An 18,982-nucleotide genomic window follows, 5' to 3' on the forward strand; every position below is an offset into this window, starting at 1 on the left:
ACCACGCAGTTAAAGCTTTGCTGCTCCCAGGATGCACTTGGGTCCGTCCTCCTCTATACCCCGCCCCGGCCACAGGCACCTCAGTTTTAGTTGGTGCCCGGCCGGAGTCGGGTCACCCTGTCGCAGTGGGGCTGCAGGAGCAGCCCCTAAGCTTTATTTTAAAAGAGAAATTTTTTATTTTTTTCTACTTTTTTTACACTGTTAGAGCGGCAGCATCAGACTGTCCTTTAGGACGTCCACGCTGCCGCTCCTTCTCCCCGCTGGCGCCGCGACGCCAGTACAGCTCTGGGGATCGCGGCGGGACCCCAGAGCCTGTACTAGCCGGCCTCTGGGGACTCCCTTGACTGCTGCCGGATGCGACGGGGATCAGGTAAGCCGCGGGTCGCCGCGTGCGGTGGCCCGCGGATACTTTCTATGCAGTCAGAAGCCTCCGGTCTCTGGGGACAGACCGGAGGCGCTAGCGGCGGCGGGCTCCCCCTCACTTGAGGAATACCCCGCGTGTTCGCTAGACCACCAGGGTATCAGGCTGGTAGCGGGACCGGCAACCCGGGGGTTAATTGCTAGCCAGGGGAGGCAGCCTTCCCTGTCTAGCGGCTCCTCCCCTCAGCTCAGCGCGCCTTTCAACTAGGAGTCTGGCGTCGCTGAGCTGCTCTTATCTTACGGCCACTCCTCCTCTGAGGTCTCCGGCGGCCATCTTTACTGGCACATCGCAGACTCCCAGGCGGTATCAAGTGGACCGGTCCCCCTGTGTACCTCTCCCCTGCTAAAGGACAGTGTACACAGCGCTATAGCCCTCCCAGACACTGAATCTGGGCGGTTGATTGTAGCGGAAGGTGCAGTGAGTACTAACTTTTCTGCATTGTATGTGACTATTGCTAGTGCTGCCTGTCTGTGACTTATTCTCCTTGCTGTCAGCTTATAACTATCCCTTTCCTTCTCCTACGGCCCGGCAGGTGTGTGGGGGAAGGGCGTTTTTCTGAGACCCTCACTTATATAAAACACGTATTTGTGGGGTCAGTCACATACTGTTGGGTGCTACACAGTACCATATCTGGGCTGTTGTGTCGCATACTGGTGAGTGCGCGGGTGTTAAAACCGTAATTCCTCTGGTGATACCTATTTCTTGTGATTTACGGTATCATGTCTGATGAGGAGACTGAGCGCTCTGTGGCTCCTGTGCTATTTTCCTGCAGACGTTGTGCTGCTGGAGTTGATGGGGAGGACTTATCTCAGGATGGTCTGTGCGGGCGGTGCCAGCTGGTACCGGGCCCCTCCAACCCCCCTGTATCACAGGACCCTCCTTGGGCGATGTTTTCACAGGTGCTGGCGTCTATTGCGGACCGGTTATCGGTCCCATCAGCGGTCCCTTCTAGGGCGTTACCGCAGCCCACCATCCCCCATTGCGGTCTCCCCCCGGGGCCCAGACTGTGGGTCCTTACTCGGGACTGCCTGTGTATGTGCAGTCTTCCCCAGGGACGCGTCAGTCTGTAGTGCCTTTGCAGAGTTTTGCTCCGACGGCTCCTCCGCCTTGGGTGGATGTTCTATCCAGCTCCGTACAGAGTGGCGGCTTCATCCTCGGCGTTTCAGTCCATGTTGCAAGGTGATGTGCCACCAAGGGTGTCTAAACGTCCGGTTGTGAGTTCACTAGCTGCGCAGTTGTCGGACTCGGAAGTGTCCTCAGATGATGGAGAAATCCGTGAGGACTCTGACTCTGATGTCATGGGGCAGGAGGTGGAAGCTAAGTCCTCCATTAATGTTCCAGCCTTAGTTAGGGCGGTGCGGGCTATCCTACATGTTGAGGATGATGCGCCGGCTCCTAGGTCGAAGTTTCCTAATTTTGAAAAGGCCAATGTGACTTCAACTGTGTTCCCCCTGTCTGATCAATTATCGGATCATATGGCGGCGGCCTGGCAATTACCTAGTAAGAGGTTCCATCCACAGAAGAGGTTGGCGGCGAACTATCCTTTTCCTGAAGCTCATTGCAGGAAATGGGAAACTCCGCCGGCGGTGGATTCCCACGTTACCCGCTTGATCAAAAGCGCGACGCTGCCATTGCCGTCTATCTCCTCTTTGAAGGATCCCACGGACAGGAAGGTGGAGACTTGTTTAAAGTCCATTTATTCTCTTTCCGGGGCGGTGGCTCGCCCGTCCATGGCTATCTCCTGGGTGGCTAAAGCCATTGAGGCATGGGCCAATGCCTTGGAGGATACCTTTCCTGATGAGGCTCCGGATATCCAGAGAGCGTTAGTGGGACAGATGCGGGATGCAGCTTCCTATATTGGGGAAGCGTCTTTGGATGCCAGCCTGCTCACTTCTAGGGTGTCGGCTGCAGCGGTGTCTGCTCGGCGCTCCCTGTGGCTGAGGTCCTGGAGGGCTGATGCAGATTCAAAAAAGGGTCTGGAGGCCTTGCCTTTTAATGGTGATTTACTATTTGGTCCGGATTTGGACAAAATAGTGGATACTTTGGCTAAGTCCAAGTCGGCTTTTCTCCCTTCGGCCTCTGCGCCGGCTAAAGTGAGGAGCTCTGCCTTTCGGTCCTTTCGGGTTCAGGGTAAGGCCAAGGGCCAGTCCTTCCCGAGACATTCGGCGACCAAGGCCGCACCCAAGCCCAAGAAGCAGGCATGGAGTGCTCGGCGCCCTTCTTCCAAGCAGGAGGATAAGCCTGCTGCCTGATGGGACGGGCCTCTCTCTGGGGGACCCCAGAGCGGGAGGCCGACTTCTCCAATTCGCCCAGGGTTGGCACAATACCACCACGGATGCCTGGGTTCGAGAAGTAGTCTCTCAGGGGTACGCCCTGTCTTTTCGGTTCAGGCCGCCCCACCAGTTTTTCTGTACGAGTCCTTCTCTGGACAAGACCAAAGCTGGTCAGATTCAGGTAGCTATAGAATCCTTGCTACAAGCAGGGGTCATTGTTCCCGTTCCGCAGTCTCAGCGCGGGACGGGGTACTATTCTACTCTGTTTCTGGTACAGAAACCCAATGGTTCTCATCGCCCTATCCTGAATTTGAAGTCTCTGAACAGATACCTCAGAGTTCCCAGGTTCAGGATGGAAACGTTACGTTCCATCATTCTGGCGATGGAACCCGGGGATTATATGGTCTCCCTCGATATCCAGGACGCCTATCTCCATGTGCCCATAGCACCGGCACATCAGCGGTATCTGAGGTTTGCTATCCTGAACCATCACTACCAATTTCGGGCGTTGCCTTTTGGCCTTTCCACGGCTCCGAGGGTGTTCACCAAGGTGATGGCGGTTATGGCTGCCCACCTTCGGGGTCAGGGTCTACGTCTGTTGCCGTACCTGGACGATCTTCTGCTGCTGGCGAGCTCCCCGGAGGTGCTTCTTCGACATCTCCACCTGACCATTGCTTGTCTTCAAGCACACGGGTGGTTGATAAACTGGAAGAAGTCCTCCCTGATTCCATCACAGCGGATGGTTCATTTGGGAGCCCTGCTGGATTCTCGTCAGCAGCGGATTTTCCTGACTCCAGAGAAGGTCTCCTCCCTGTAGCTGCGGATACACAGTTGCCTGAGCAGTTGCCGCCTGTCGGTCCATTCAGCTATGAGAGTTCTGGGGTCCATGGTGTCGACTTTCGACATGGTGGAATTTGCCCAGTTCCATTCCCGGCCCCTGCAGGGGCTGATTCTATCGGAATGGAACGGGTTACCTCACCGGATCCGCTCTCAGATGCTGGTGTTGTCCCCGGAGGTTCGGCAGTCTTTGGCTTGGTGGCTTCAGACGGCGCATCTGGTCGAGGGGCGCCCCTTTTGGATCCCGGACTGGGTCCTGCTCACGACGGATGCCAGTCTTCGGGGTTGGGGGGCAGTGACCGGCTCATTATCGCTTCAGGGTCGTTGGTCCGCGGAAGAAGCACTTCTCCCCATCAACATCCTGGAACTGCGGGCTGTGTACAGGGCCCTGCAGTCGTCCGGCCCCGCTCTTCACGGAAGGGCGGTTCAGGTGCAGTCCGACAACGCCACCACGGTGGCGTACATCAGCCACCAAGGGGGAACTCGCAGTCGGGCAGCAATGTCGGAGGTGTCTCGCATTCTTGCTTGGGCGGAGTGTCACGTGTCCTCAATTGGGAGGCGGTCTTCCTCAGCCGTCACGACGTGCATCCCAGGGAATGGTCGCTTCACCCAGAGGTGTTTCAGCTACTCGTGGACAGGTGGGGGCTGCCGGAGCTGGACTTGATGGCCTCCCGTCACAATCACAAGTTGCCCGTTTACGGGTCAAGGACAAGAGACGCAGGCGCCTGTCTGGTAGACGCTCTGTCGGTGAAATGGACGTTTCACCTGGCGTATCTGTTTCCTCCGATATCCTTACTTCCTCGGGTTCTGCGGAAATTCAAGCAGGACGGCGGCACACTCGTGCTGGTGGCCCAGACGTCCTTGGTACTCCGATCTGAGGTGCCTCTCCATCGACGCTCCGTACCTTCTTCCTCAGCGTCGGGACCTGTTGTCTCAAGGGCCCTGCCTTTACCCGGATCTGGGTCGGCTGTCTTTGACGGCGTGGCTCTTGAGACAGCCGTCTTGAGGTCTAGGGGTTTCTGCAGTTCGGTGATTGGTACCATGCTTAGGGCACGCAAGCCTGCTTCCGCGCGGATTTACCACAGGGTGTGGCGCACTTATTTTCAGTGGTGTGAATCCAGAAACTATGATCCGCAGGTGTTTCGGGTTTCCAGAATCTTGGAATTTCTTCAATCGGGTTTGGACCTCGGCTTACGCCTGGCCTCTCTGAAGGTTCATGTGTCTGCTTTGTCCGTGTGGTTTCAGCGACGGATTGCTACACTGCCAGACGTTCACACCTTTTTCCAAGGTGTTCTCAGGATCCAGCCTCCCTTCGTGCCTCCGGTGGCTCCGTGGGACTTGGCGGTGGTGCTGCGGGTCTTGCAGGGTCCTCCTTTTGAGCCGCTTGAGTCGGTGGAGCTCAAGTGGCTGACGTTTAAGACCATTTTTCTCCTGGCAATTGCTTCGGCCAGGAGGGTTTCAGAATTGGGGGCGCTTTCCTGTCGCCCTCCTTTTCTGATTTTTCACCAGGACAGGGCAGTGCTCCGCACGCGTCCTGAGTTTTTGCCCAAAGTGGTTTCAAAGTTCCACATTAATCAGGAACTTGTTGTGCCAGCTTTTCAGTCACCTGATCTTTCTGCTGGTGAGGCTTCCTTGGATGTGGTCCGGGCACTTAGAATCTATGTGGACCGGACTGCTTCGGTTAGGAAGTCGGATTCTTTGTTTGTCCTCTTCGGTTTTCACAAGAGGGGTTGGCCTGCCAACAAGCAAACGTTAGCCCGTTGGCTTCGTTCAGTTATTTGTGAGGCTTATGCGCAGGAGGGTTTACCTGTGCCAGCCTCCGTTAAGGCTCATTCCACTTGTTCTGTGGGTCCCTCTTGGGCTGCTAGACGTGGCGCCTCCGCTGTTCAGCTGTGTAAGGCGGCTACTTGGTCTTCAATTCAGACGTTTTTGAGGTTTTATGCGTTTGACACCTTCGCCTCTCAGGATGCATCCTTTGGGCGCTGGGTACTCCTTTCAGCACAGGAGCGTCCCCGCCCTTAGTTGAACTGCTTTGGGACATCCCCAAGGTCAACCCTGTGGACCCCCTATGGACCCTGAAGTAGAAAACAAGAGATATGGTAAGAACTTACCTTTGTTATCTCTGTTTCTACGAAGTCCATAGGGTCCACAGGGCGCCCGCCCTGACGCACCTGGCTTCAAATGGGCTGTGTGGCTGGTCACCGGTTTTCCGTCTCCCATTTCTGTGAGTATGGTTTCTTGTGTGTTCCAGTCTTCCTTCTCTCTGTTTAGTCTCCTCCTCCGGCCTTAGCTGCTTACCAACTGAGGTGCCTGTGGCCGGGGCGGGGTATAGAGGAGGACGGACCCAAGTGCATCCTGGGAGCAGCAAAGCTTTAACTGCGTGGTGCCCGTGGATCCAGATCCAGCTATACCCCAAGGTCAACCCTGTGGACCCTATGGACTTCGTAGAAACAGAGATAACAAAGGTAAGTTCTTACCATATCTCTTGTTTTTCCATGCCTGGACATTTCCGGTTATCAGACAATGCTGTCCTGCTTGTGAGGAGACGGGAGGGTCTTGATAGGACCTGATCTGATATGAAAGGGCCGAGCTCCTCTATATTAAACCTGTCCCATTTCTGTCTGCAGGTGTATTGCCTGCAGTAACCTCCCCATAATCCGGTATTCATCAGTGTAGCTTGCAAGAGACTGATCACAGCTTCGTTGTAACGCGTTTCGCTCACTGTCTTCGGTTGACCTTCGGACGGCTATTAATCACTGACTTGTGCTATTGCAGGTTTACAGGACCAACCAGTGCGCCGGGGAGTTTGTAGTCACCTTCCCCCGGGCGTACCACTCTGGCTTCAACCAAGGATACAACTTTGCGGAGGCTGTAAACTTTTGCACTGCTGATTGGGTACGTCTGGTTAAATCATTCTGGTAACGTAAGCTCCTATAGCCTATATATTCAACATGTAGCTCTCTATAAAAGGACATTTCTATGTTGTTTAGTCTCTCTTTTGTATATACAGATGTGTCCCTAATACAATGTGGCTTCGGTTGCCCCAAAGGCCCCTATCGGTGTGCCAGGTCCTGGGCGATTTGTCCACGCCGAGCGTCTTTCTCGCTCAAAATGTTCGTCTTGTTCACTTAAATAAAACAACTGGGAGCAACAAAACTACATTGCTGGCTTATGGTGATCAATGTGATGTGTGACCTTTGTACATCCGTGTGCAACTGAGTCTGGGTCCGTGTAAAAAGGGCTCTTATCCAGGGGCCTTGGCTTTTTCTCTCGCCAAGTCCAGTTGTGCTTCAGCTGTGACTTTGTACACGTGTGATTGTGGTTAATATCGCAGCTTAGTGCCTCTAGTACACTGTGACTGCGTCTGCGATGCTTCTAACAGGCAAGTGGAGTTGTTGCCCTTAGCAACCAATCAGCTTCTACTTAACATTTATCTAGCACAGGGGTCAAGGAACTTTTTCACCTTTTACCCAAAATATATTTAGATACGCCGACGTTACCCCTTGATTTGAAAGGAACGAAATCATATAGTTGTGCCCTCATATAATGCCCTTGTAGTAGTGCCCTCATATAATGACCCTGTAGTGCCCTCATATAATGCCCCTGTAGTAGTGCCCCCATATAATGCCCCTGTAGTAGTGCCCCCATATAATGCCCCTGTAGTAGTGCCCCATATAATGCCCTTGTAGTAGTGCCCTCATATAATGCCCCTGTAGTAGTGCCCTCATATAATGCCCCTGTAGTAGTGCCCTCATATAATGCCCCTGTAGTAGTGCCCTCATATAATGCCCCTGTAGTAGTGCCCCCATATAATGCCTCTGTAGTGCCGCTTGTACAAAAAAAACCACTTACCTTAATCCCCGCTCCTGCATCCGCCGCCGTCCTGTCCGCCTGGCTGCTCCCCCCGGCACTATGGGAGAGACGTCATAGTGCGCATGGAGTGAGGTGGAAGCTGGAGTTCAGAAGAGAACTCCAGCCTCCGGCTAACGCGGTGCTGCAGGGAAGGAGCCGGGCGCCCGCTGGTAATAACATCTCAGCCAGGCATGCATATGAATCATTCTATATTATATTATAGTATATTAGAATGATACATATGCATGCCCGGCTGTTCATCCATTACCCCCAGAAATTTCATTTTTACCCCATGTGGGGTAATTTAGCCCTGTTCCCCGACCACTGATCTAGCACCTACTTGAAGATTATAGCTAGAGTCTGATTGGTTGCTATGGGCAACATCTCCACTTCTAAAAACCCACACAATAGTAAATATACCCCTAAAGGCGGGTATCCACTTGCCGATTAAAATGAATGATATGGTTATCGTTCAATCGCTCATTAATCGTGCACAAATCGTGCATGAAAATGTCGGAAACGACCAGCGATACGCGCTCACTCTGGTCGTTTCCGACATCAATCATCGCCCGAACATGCCGGTCAATCTGCCGATAACGACAGATTGACCATGTTCAGGGATGAGGGAGGGTGCCTGCACTGAATGACTAATCGCTCAGTGTAGGCACTGCAGGGGAAGAGGAACGTCTGTACGATTACAATGTTGTAATCGTTCTGTCGTCCCACTATCTGCTAGCGGATACACACCTCAAGTGTATGAGGACACATCTGTATGGATACATTTTTAATGTTCGAGATTTTTTTTGTAATTCTTTGGAAGATAATGAGTCTAATGCTTAATTTTTTATTTTTTTTTGTAACTTCAAAGTGTTGCAGAGTTTATTCTAAAGCTTCGTATTTCTATATGATCTAGTAATGCACCTTTATAGCAATTGCTCCATTGAAAGTGCTGCCATCACCCACACAGAGGACCTCATTCAGAGTCTGTCGTTGCGGCCGCACGGTCGTACGGGAAAAGGGGCCGGATATGCAAATGCTGCACTCGCAAGTTGCATCCCTAAGATCGGATCGGTAGCTGGCCGACCAATGGGAGGACGCGGCCGGAAAACAAAAAAATACGCCCCCTTCTCGTACGCATTACACGTCATCTCCGGGCATATAAGGATTAATCGAGACCATCGTGAACCATCGGAGCTGGTCGTAGAGCTTAAGGTTGACCATACCCTCTCTTAAGCACTACGATCATGTCAGTGTAAAAACCTCCCATGTCACATGTGCCATGACGCTACTTTGTTAATTATGCACTCCCATAAAACGCCGTTCGCATAATTAGGCACGCCTGCGTTCGGATCTCCACTCCCCCGTTTTCAAGCACCTTCCCCTGTTACCACCCACAAACGCGTTCAAGGAGAGAGAAATTTTCTGATCGTAGCGGCTAGTTTGCGCACGCGCATTGCGAACTTTACGCATGCGCTGTTTAGCGAACATCGGTGGCGTACAACCGTGCGGCCGCTACGACCGACTCTGAATGAGGTCCAGAGTGCAGGTAACCCTTTTAGTGGGCTGAAACCCCTATCGGAAGACGTTACATCTCTGGAGCATGCGTCAGTAGCACATTGATGTAATGCATTCACCTAACACTCCTTTCAGCCCAATAACTGCACTCACTCTGTGTGGGGTGAGAGGGCCACTCTCACCCATGTAAGCTCACTTAAATCATTTAGCAACCAATAGTTCAGGGCTGCCCACCAAGCCCATCCATGTTTTCGGTCTCTCCTTCAGCTTCCTATGGGACGCCAGTGTGTGAATCATTACCGGCGGCTGCGGCGGCACTGTGTATTCTCCCACGAGGAGCTGATCTTCAAAATGGCGGCTGACCCCGAGTGTCTGGATGTCGGGTTGGCGGCTGCTGTGTGCAAGGAGATGATGGTAATGATTGAGGAGGAGACCAGGCTGCGGGAGTCCGTCATCCAGCTGGTGAGGAGGGACTTTGCTGTGTTTATGTCCCATACATTGTACATGTAAGCGTGACCACGTCTCTATACAGTAAACACCTGTATGAGCTGTTGCTGTGTCTCTCAGGGGGTTCAGCAGTCAGAAGAGGAGGTCTTCGAGCTTGTCCCGGATGACGAGAGACAGTGCTCCTCTTGCAGAACCACCTGCTTCCTCTCTGCGCTGACGTGCAACTGCAGCTCCGACAGGCTGGTGTGTCTGCATCACCCGGCGGAGCTGTGTACATGCCCCATGCAGAGCAAGTGTCTCAGGTAAAGACAGCTCATAAGTTTTGTGCAGCTTCCTCTTACAGGCAGACGTTTTCTGGGCTAAGCCAGTATTCATGAGTGTAGCTTACCCATTCACTAAGGACCAGTGACCTCATTGAGAATGCAGCTTATTCATTCACTAAGGACCAGTGACGTAATTGGGAACATGGCCTATACATTTACTAAGAACCAGTAACCTCACTGGGAGTGCATCCTATCCATTCACTAGAAACCAGTGACATCACTGAGAGTGCAGCCTATACATTCATTAAGAACCAGTGACCTCATGGAGAGTGCAGCCTAGCCATTCACTAGGAACCAGTGACATCACTGACAATGCATCCTACCCATTCATTAGGAACCTGTGACATCACTGACAATGCAGCCTATCCAGTCACTAGGACCCAGTGACCTCACTGACAATGCAGCCTATCCATTCACTAGAACCCAGTGACATCACTGAGAGTGCAGCCTATACATTCACTAAGAACCAGTGACATCACTGATAGTGCAGCCTATTCATTCACTAGGAACCAAATAATTATGCACCAAAGCAGATCATTATGTATATGCCTATGTTTGGTATTAGTATATACACAACAGAACCATACACTTTAGCAGAGGTCACCCCCTAATTTCAGACCTTCGTCCTTTGGGAGATTCTGAACTAACGTCTATTCTCACACAATATATTTCATCATGCTGCCGCTAGCCACCCCGCCCCTACCTAACCCTTTTGTTTGCCGGCACTAGGATCCGATATTCACTGGAAGATTTCCCCACCCTGCTGCATGGAGTGAAGTTGCGAGCGCAGTCGTATGATACGTGGGTCAGTCGGGTTAACGAAGCGCTGACCGCCAGCCTCAATCACAAAAAAGGTGCGTCTGGGTTTACTCAGAATTAAGACCCAGAAGTAGAGTTAGAGTTGGGGTTACAGTGTCAGAGGTTATGGAATTGTCTTTATAGAAGATTGGGGATTTTTTTAAATTTTTTTTTAAATCTGCTGAAAAAGATGATAAAAAAGTTACTGCTTGGTTAAAGCCGGTGAGTACAAAGTTAAAATGACTTTTACTGCACGGTATTATGGACTAAGCGGTTGCTCCTTCTCCCCTTGTAGATATCATTGAGTTGAAGGTGATGCTAGAAGATGCGGAAGACAGGAAGTTCCCGGAGAACGAATTGTACCGGCGGCTCAGGGACGCGGTGAAAGAGGCAGAGACGTGTGCGTCTGTCGCCCAGCTGCTGCTCACCAAAAAGCAGAAGCACAAGTGAGATTACTTAATGACTAGTGAAGGGTCCTGGCATATGCTGGTCCCCCCCCTTTCCCCACTGTGCTACACTCCTCTCTTCTGCTCTGTTTGCCTCAACACCCCCATCACCCCCGGGTTCTGGACTATAGACAGACAGTAATTATTTAGACAATGTCTAGATGGATGTTAGACAGTCAATAGTTAGACAGGGAAAAATAGTTAGACACAAACAAAAGTCAGACACACTAAAGTTAGACATGTAAAAAGATCGACATGAAAATGATCGACACAAAATGGTCGACTCATTATTATTATTTTTATTTTTTTAGGGTTAGGCACTTACTGGAGGGTTGGGCACTTTGCCCCCACGGTTAGGGTTAGGCACTTACCCAGACGGTTAGGGTTAGGTGCCAGGAGGGAGGAGGAGGGTTAGGCACCAAGGGGAGGGTTAGGGTGAAGATTAAGGCTAGAAAACAAAAAAAAATAATTGTCGACCTTTTGTGCCTGTCGACCTTTTGTGCCTGTCGACCTTTTGTGCCTGTCGACCTTTTGTGCCTGTCGACCTTTTGTGCCTGTCGACCTTTTGTGCCTGTCGACCTTTTGTGCCTGTCGACCTTTTGTGCCTGTCGACCTTTTGTGCCTGTCGACCTTTGTGCCTGTCGACCTTTGTGCCTGTCGACCTTTTGTGCCTGTCGACCTTTTGTGCCTGTCGACCTTTTGTGCCTGTCGACCTTTTGTGCCTGTCGACCTTTTGTGCCTGTCGACCTTTTGTACCTGTCGACCTTTTGTACCTGTCGACCTTTTGTACCTGTCGACCTTTAGTGTGTCTGGCTTTTGTTTGTGTCTAACTTCTTTCCTTGTCTATCTAGACATTGTCTAACTAATTACTGTCTATCTCTTATACCACCCCCTCACCCCCTTGGTCCTTCTCTTATACTTCCATTCCTGGCACCTGCCGGGTTCTCTTCCTTTCCTAGGCCTGTCCTGTTTCCTTAGCAGTGGGAGCCATTAAAGGGGCGTCACGTGCCCGGCTCCTACTGCACATGTATGTTTGAGATGGGACATAATTGAGACCATTATTAAATAGATTCTGTGTCATGTACAATAACATGTATGTTGGTGAAGCAGTTATCCTAGAAGGTCCTGACGGAATGGTGCAGCATGGTGGTTGGCATTGTTGACTAACCAGGCTGGAGTCAAATTCCCAGCCAAGGCACTATTTGTGTAGAGTTTGTATGTGCTCCCCATGTTTTCTGGATTTTCTCCGGGTGCTGTTGGCTTCTTGCCACACGCCAAATTCATACTGCCTGAGTAAGTTTTAGCCCAGTGTGTGTCTGACTAATGCTTTGACCTGTTTCTACAGCAAGCTGATCCAAGACCCAGGGAAGACTCGTACTAAACTCACTATGGAGGAGCTGAAGGCATTTGTGCAGCAGCTGTTCAGCCTGCCGTGCATCATCACACAGGCCCGGCAGGTTAAGGTGAGTATACCTATCCGATATGTAACGTGTGTACATGATGCATAACCTCCATGGTTCTGTTTCTTTTCCATGATGTATCACTGGGATGTGATCAAATTCCCCAATGCTTTATGGATATAGAAATTATTTTGGGAAAGTTATTTGGTTTAAGTGTTATTGTAACAGAAGCCGTGTGTTTGTTTATTGTTGTAGAATCTGCTGGATGACGTGGAGGAGTTCCATGAGCGATCTCAGGAGGCGATGGCCGATGAGGTTCCAGACTCCAGCAAGCTGCAGTCTCTCATCGACCTGGGGTCCAACTTGTACGTGGAGCTGCCGGAACTGCCTCGCTTGAAGCAGGAGTTGCTGCAGGCGCGGTGGCTGGATGAAGTGCGCCAGACTCTGTCTGACCCCCACAAGGTCACCTTGGACGTGATGAAGAAGCTGATTGATTCCGGGGTGGGTCTAGCGCCACACCACGCTGTGGAGAAAGCAATGGCCGAACTCCAGGAGCTGCTTACGGTGTCTGAGAGGTGGGAGGAGAAAGCCAAAACCTGCCTTCTGGTCAGGTAAGTGACGCCTGGGCTGCTTCTGTAGGGGGAACGTCACCTGGTCGCATCACGGCGAGTGTAGATGTCCACCATTTAGACAACACTTCAGGGGATCATATTTCACGGTGGTAAACCACAGCTGTGTCCTCACTTACTGGGTGTCCGCACGCCTTACGACGGGAGACACGAGGTGCGACAAGAGATGCTTCGAGAGGTGTAGCGTACCGTGTCTTTCTTTATATTTGCATCGCAGACGCAAGAAAAAGCCGCTCACCATGTACTAGAGGCGCAGATCTGCAACTCTATCCGCACAGGAATTGGTTCTGTATACATTGTAAAGCGCAATGGAATGTGCTGCGCTATGTAAGAAACTGTTAATAAATAAATAGCGTACAAAGTCGCAGATGAACCACAACGGAACTTGACACGAGGAAACGCCGCTGCCGCTCATATCGGAGCCCTTTTGCCACGTATTCAGAGTCCGTCGCACACCCCATTGGTCAGTGTGTGCTAGCAATGCAGCTGCTTTGCTTCTGTGTGTTTCCATTATGTGAATAAGGAGCACATTTACCAAAAAGACGTACGGGACCTACCACACGAGAGGGGCTATTTGGCGCGTCTGAAGCATCAGGAAGAAAGGACATATATAAATAAACTTTTTCTGATTTTACAGTGTTCCCATAACTCCGTTTTAGTTAGTTAAACCAGTAAAAGACTATCTGTAAAGACAATAAAATAGAACATCTATTGATGAATAATACAGTTGGGGTTAGGCACACCACGAGTTTTACTTCCCCTTATGATTGAGGGCAGTTTAAGAAAAACTTCCACCAACCCTTTGCCCTCTTGGTTACTCGGGATGCCCGTCCAAACTACCCTACCGAGACCAGTGAAACTGCATCCAAGGACGCAGGTACTCGCTTTGGCACGGCCAGAAAACGGTGCCGACATGCTGCCGTTTTCTGGAACACTCCCCGTCACCAACCCAGGCATGCAGCATGTCAGCCAGGCTGCGGCTAACGGGGAACTGCTTCCTCAGCCACAGCACCATGGCGAGACGTACGCACTGCAGCTCCTGTGCAGTCCTGGACTCATTGGTCAATCTGAGACTTTGCTCTCAGTAGCGAGCAGGGATCCACCAGGAATTCTATGGCCTCAGAATGAATTACGACGTCGTTCCCACGTGTAGAGACAATAACAATTTCTGAGCACTCAGAGATTCTAGTGTTCTAGTTTGTCTCTGGTATACAAAGATTTCATGTCTGTAACCTCTCAGACTCTGGGCCGTATTCAATTAGCGGCGAAAACTGATTTTTTTTTTCGCCACAGGCGAAAACGGCAGTTTTTTGCCAAAAAAGGCGATATTTTCGCCAAGAAACAGGCGAAAACGCAATTGTCGAAAAAATACGAGAAGGTTTCTCCATCCTAGACCAGGCGAAAAAAAAATGCAAAATCCCTATTTTTTGCAAAAAATTTGGGGATTTCGTTCAGAACCCTTTGGACACCCCCCTAATGATAAATTACCCCCAAAAATGTTCGTAAGTTGCGCACTTTTTGGCGAAAAACGACCACACAATTTTGGGTGAAAAAAATAAACAGTTGATAACGATCGGAAGCTATTTTTTTCCCAGGAAATGACTGTTCCACGTAAATTGGGGGCACGTTAAAATGGGTGCAAGTATGTTTTCGTGTCGTAAAAACACAATTTTAAAAACCGTAAAAAAAACGCCTGCTGCGACCGCGTGCCATGTTTAAAATACTTCACACATCCATACCGTCCCCCGAAAAATCAGACCCAGTACATTAAAACCATTTTCAACTTTGTTTTTTTTGCCCAAAATTTGCGCGGTCGTTTTTTTGCTACAGTGCGCAACTTACGAATTTTTTGGGAGGTCATTTATCATTAGGGGGGGGGTGTCCAAAGGATTCTGAAAGAAATCCCCAAGTTTTTAGCCACAAATAGGGATTTTGCATTTTTGTTTTTGCCTGGTCTGGAATGGAGAAAACGTATCTCCAGTTTTTTTTTCGCCAATTGCGTTTTCGCCTGTTTTTTTGGCGAAAAACTGCCGTTTTTCGCCTATGAATCGCCGCTAATTGAATACGGCCCTCTGTATAACCTTCTTGTGAAACCAGTGAAATATTTGGCAGTTCAGCATCAATTATTGGCAATTGTTGGAACAATCTGGCTGACTTATCGGGTTTTCCTGAATCCGGCATCTGCTGTTTGTGTTCCAGGACCACCTTATTTATACTACTTTCTACTGACTGACTTCTGTTGACAATCTGTGTGCTGTAGTGCATTGCTGCATGACGCTCATCCTCCACCAAATGTTCTACCCCCTGCCTGAATATAGTCACTCTGCAGATGGGTAGTGATCCTGATTGATGGGTGGTGTTTGCAGATACCATACTGCTAGGCCATGACGATATTTAACTCCATTTACATCTACAGGTGGACAATGGAATGGGTGATGTTTCCGGTCACAAGTCCTCTGATACCCCTTTCAGACATACAACCCGGGAAATTTCCTGCTCAAACCCGGGAATTTCTCCTGTGCTAATTCCCGGGTATTTGGTCGAGACCCCCCTTTCACACTGCAGTGTCTACCCGGGAAATTCCCAGGTAGACCCCTTTCAGACATAAGCCAGGTTTTTTAGTTTTAAATATTACCTGCCTCTCCTCTGCTCTTCCTAACCTATCCCCTCTCCGGCTGCCGCTGATGATGTCATCATCATGCAGCAGGCAGCCATCCAATCAAAGTGCAGCCTCTATCTATAATATAATAACTCCTATCTACCTTGGTGGTCCAGCGGGAGTGCGGGCGGCCCTCTGTGGCTTCAAACCACCGGCGGTCTCCAGCGCCGGTGTGAGGACCCGGCCATGGTCGTTGACTCGTTTGTCAGCGCCACAGCCACCGGTGTGGTCGGTGATGAGCAGCAGCGCAGAGCGTCCTACAGGACGCTCTGCACTGCCAACTCATTGTAATGAGCAGCAGCGTAGAGCGTCCTTTAGGACGCTCTGCGCTGTAAATGTAAAAGCTGCTTGGTGCTGCCCGGGAGTAGTAAATTCCCAGGTAGCACCATTCAGACAGAAGCAGGGTAATTTCCCGGGACTTAAGTCCCGGGAAAAACCCTGGTCGATTGCAGGGGTGGCTACCTGGGAACATGTTCCCGGGTAGGCACCTTTCAGACAGACTCGGGTACCCGGGAATTTGGCCGAGGCAGGCCAAATTCCCGGGATTCTCGAGATGTCTGAAAGTGGTATTAATGGTTTCCACACATGTTTTTCTGTATCTTGACCATAAGCCAGGACAGTACTTTTTCCCATCCTGATGAGCTGGTGGTTTCATTTGTCTGCCTGTTTTCTTCCATTGTTCTTGAAGGACATTCTGGACAGTTCCCTCATTCAGGACATTAGTCTCTACAAGATTCATCTGTGATAGGTAAACTGGGGCATTGGAAGAGATTTGTGCCCTGCTACCTAGAGAATGAAGCTTGACCCACTTGGTGGGGTTCCCCACAATATCTCTAATGTGACAGATTTGACTTTTGTTTTCTTTCTGTATATACGTAAATCGTTGAGTGAAAGAGGCCTAATATTGTGGGTAGAATGTACTAACCGCAAATATGCAGAGAATTCCACATTCTGGGTCTGATCCAAAATTGCGGCTGCGCCTACGTTTTTTTTTTTTTTCTCTGTACATGCGTATTCTATGCGGATCTGCAGACTATTCCGATCGTGCGACTCTGACCTCCACGTGCCTTTTTAAATGGGTATAATTAGGCTGCAATGTGGCATTCACAAAAAGGAGGAATGAGCTGTGGGCGTGCAGCAGAAATTGCGGGCTATTTACAGGTGAGTATGTATGCTGCCAACGCAATACGGCCTCTTTGTGAGCGCCTTTGTATCAGGCCGCCTCCGTTTGGACAGCCACCCCCCTGGCCCACCCACCAAAAGGGGGGAGCTGTCACTCAACATCGACAGCTCGCCACCTTTGGAGCGAGACCCGGAGCGACGGAGTGCCCGTCGCCAGCCGGGTCTCGCACATGCGCACGACTGAGCCGGCTCCGTTGTGCGCATGCGGTGTGGGCCACCATCGACCAGGTTGCGAGCACTCAGCGCTTGTGACCGGGTCTGAATCAGGCCCAGTTTTCAGAATTGTACAATGAGATGGAAATGTACATAAGTCAATCTGCTATGTTGTGTCCATTGTAGTAAGTCCCACTGGAAGTGACACGGCGCTGTGTTCCTGAGCTGTATGGAGACGAGTTTACCAAGAAGACAGTTGAAGAACTAAAGTGTGGGAGGACACCCTACGCGTTTCGCTCAAATGCTGCTCATAAGTCAGACACCTGAGCCTTTAACTACTTGCAGTTTAAGGCTTTTTCCTACTCATAACCCACAGTTCTGTCCTCCTCTTATTCATAGGAGCAAACCTTTACAGTGTCCACTACCCGGACATGCCTTATTAATATATCTATCAACCAATAATGAGTATCCAAAATGACCTTTACTCTGTGGGCATGTATATTTACAGCGTCTGTACCACTGTAAGCCTTTGTACAGCTTGTCTTGTGATTATTACTCCTCTGACCCTGTCACCAGGCCGCAGCACAGCGTATCCAGTTTGGAAAGCATCCTAGCTGAAGCGAAGAACATCCAGGCTTACCTGCCCAATGTCCTGGCACTGAAGGAGGCTTTGCAAAGAGCCAAGGACTGGACCTCAAAAGTAGATGCAATTCAGGTAAATGCTGCCCTCTAGCTGCGAAATGTAGAAAAAATTTTATCTACTAATAACATTCTACATAATGACAAGTCTGATATCAATACACAGAAACACCAGCCCCTATTGCAAGAGCTTCTGGACACACACATTGCAGATGTAAAACCTGTCGATTCGATGTGTTGATAGTAATTTTGTCTCTGCAGAGTGGCAGTCATTACGCATACCTGGAATATCTGGAGAGCTTGCTAAGCAAGGGCCGACCCATTCCTGTACGTCTAGATGCCCTCCCGCAGCTGGAATCTCAAGTGGCAGCCTCCCGATCCTGGCGAGAGCGCACTGCTAGGACTTTCCTGAAAAAGAACTCAAGCTATACGTTACTACAGGTGAGAGGTGCCCCAGCTACACGTTACTACAGGTGAGAGAGGGGCCCCAGCTACACGTTACTACAGGTGAGAGAGGTGCCCCAGCTATACGTTACTACAGGTGAGAGAGGTGCCCCAGCTACACGTTACTACAGGTGAGAGAGGGGCCCCAGCTACACGTTACTACAGGTGAGAGAGATGTCCCAGCTACACGTTACTACAGGTGAGAGAGATTACCCAGCTATACGTTACTACAGGTGAGAGAGGTGCCCCAGCTACACGTTACTACAGGTGAGAGAGGGGCCCCAGCTACACGTTACTACAGGTGAGAGAGGTGCCCCAGCTATACGTTACTACAGGTGAGAGAGGTGCCCCAGCTATACGTTGCTACAGGTGAGAGAGGTGCCCCAGCTACACGTTGCTACAGGTGAGAGAGGTGCCCCAGCTACACGTTGCTACAGGTGAGAGAGGTGCCCCAGCTACACGTTGCTACAGGTGAGAGAGGTGCCCCAGCTACACGTTACTACAGGTGAGAGAGGGGCCCCAGCTACACGTTACTACAGGTGAGAGAGGTGCCCCAGCTACACGTTACTACAGGTGAGAGAGGTGCCCCAGCTACACGTTGCTACAGGTGAGAGAGGTGCCCCAGCTACACGTTGCTACAGGTGAGAGAGGTGCCCCAGCTACACGTTGCTACAGGTGAGAGAGGTGCTACAGGTGAGAGCGGTGCCCCAGCTATACGTTACTACAGGTGAGAGAGATGCCCCAGCTACACGTTACTACAGGTGAGAGAGATGTCCCAGCTACACGTTACTACAGGTGAGAGAGATTACCCAGCTACACGTTACTACAGGTGAGAGAGGTGCCCCAGCTACACGTTACTACAGGTGAGAGAGGTGCCCCAGCTATATGTTACTACAGGTGAGAGAGCTGCCCCAGCTATACGTTACTACAGGTGAGAGAGGTGCCCCAACTACACGTTACTACA

The 18,982-nt window shown here is 50.6% G+C and overlaps 1 protein-coding gene across 2 annotated transcripts in view; it reads left to right on the plus strand.

The window, feature by feature from the left end:
• KDM5A (lysine demethylase 5A) overlaps positions 1 to 18,982 on the plus strand; it is a 60,956-nt gene that overhangs the window by 21,613 nt on the left and 20,361 nt on the right. For both annotated transcript variants that reach the window (XM_088454881.1, XM_088454882.1), the window contains exons 13-21: positions 6,307 to 6,426; positions 9,166 to 9,360; positions 9,466 to 9,647; positions 10,398 to 10,522; positions 10,762 to 10,912; positions 12,258 to 12,375; positions 12,568 to 12,923; positions 17,512 to 17,650; positions 17,836 to 18,015. In XM_088454881.1, coding sequence (XP_088311007.1) covers positions 6,307 to 6,426; positions 9,166 to 9,360; positions 9,466 to 9,647; positions 10,398 to 10,522; positions 10,762 to 10,912; positions 12,258 to 12,375; positions 12,568 to 12,923; positions 17,512 to 17,650; positions 17,836 to 18,015 — 1,566 coding nt within the window. The remainder of the gene's footprint in view (positions 1 to 6,306; positions 6,427 to 9,165; positions 9,361 to 9,465; positions 9,648 to 10,397; positions 10,523 to 10,761; positions 10,913 to 12,257; positions 12,376 to 12,567; positions 12,924 to 17,511; positions 17,651 to 17,835; positions 18,016 to 18,982) is intronic.

This window comes from Taudactylus pleione, unplaced genomic scaffold (genome assembly GCF_031769625.1).
Source record: "Taudactylus pleione unplaced genomic scaffold, aTauple2 ptg000634l, whole genome shotgun sequence".
Lineage (NCBI taxonomy): Eukaryota > Metazoa > Chordata > Amphibia > Anura > Myobatrachidae > Taudactylus > Taudactylus pleione.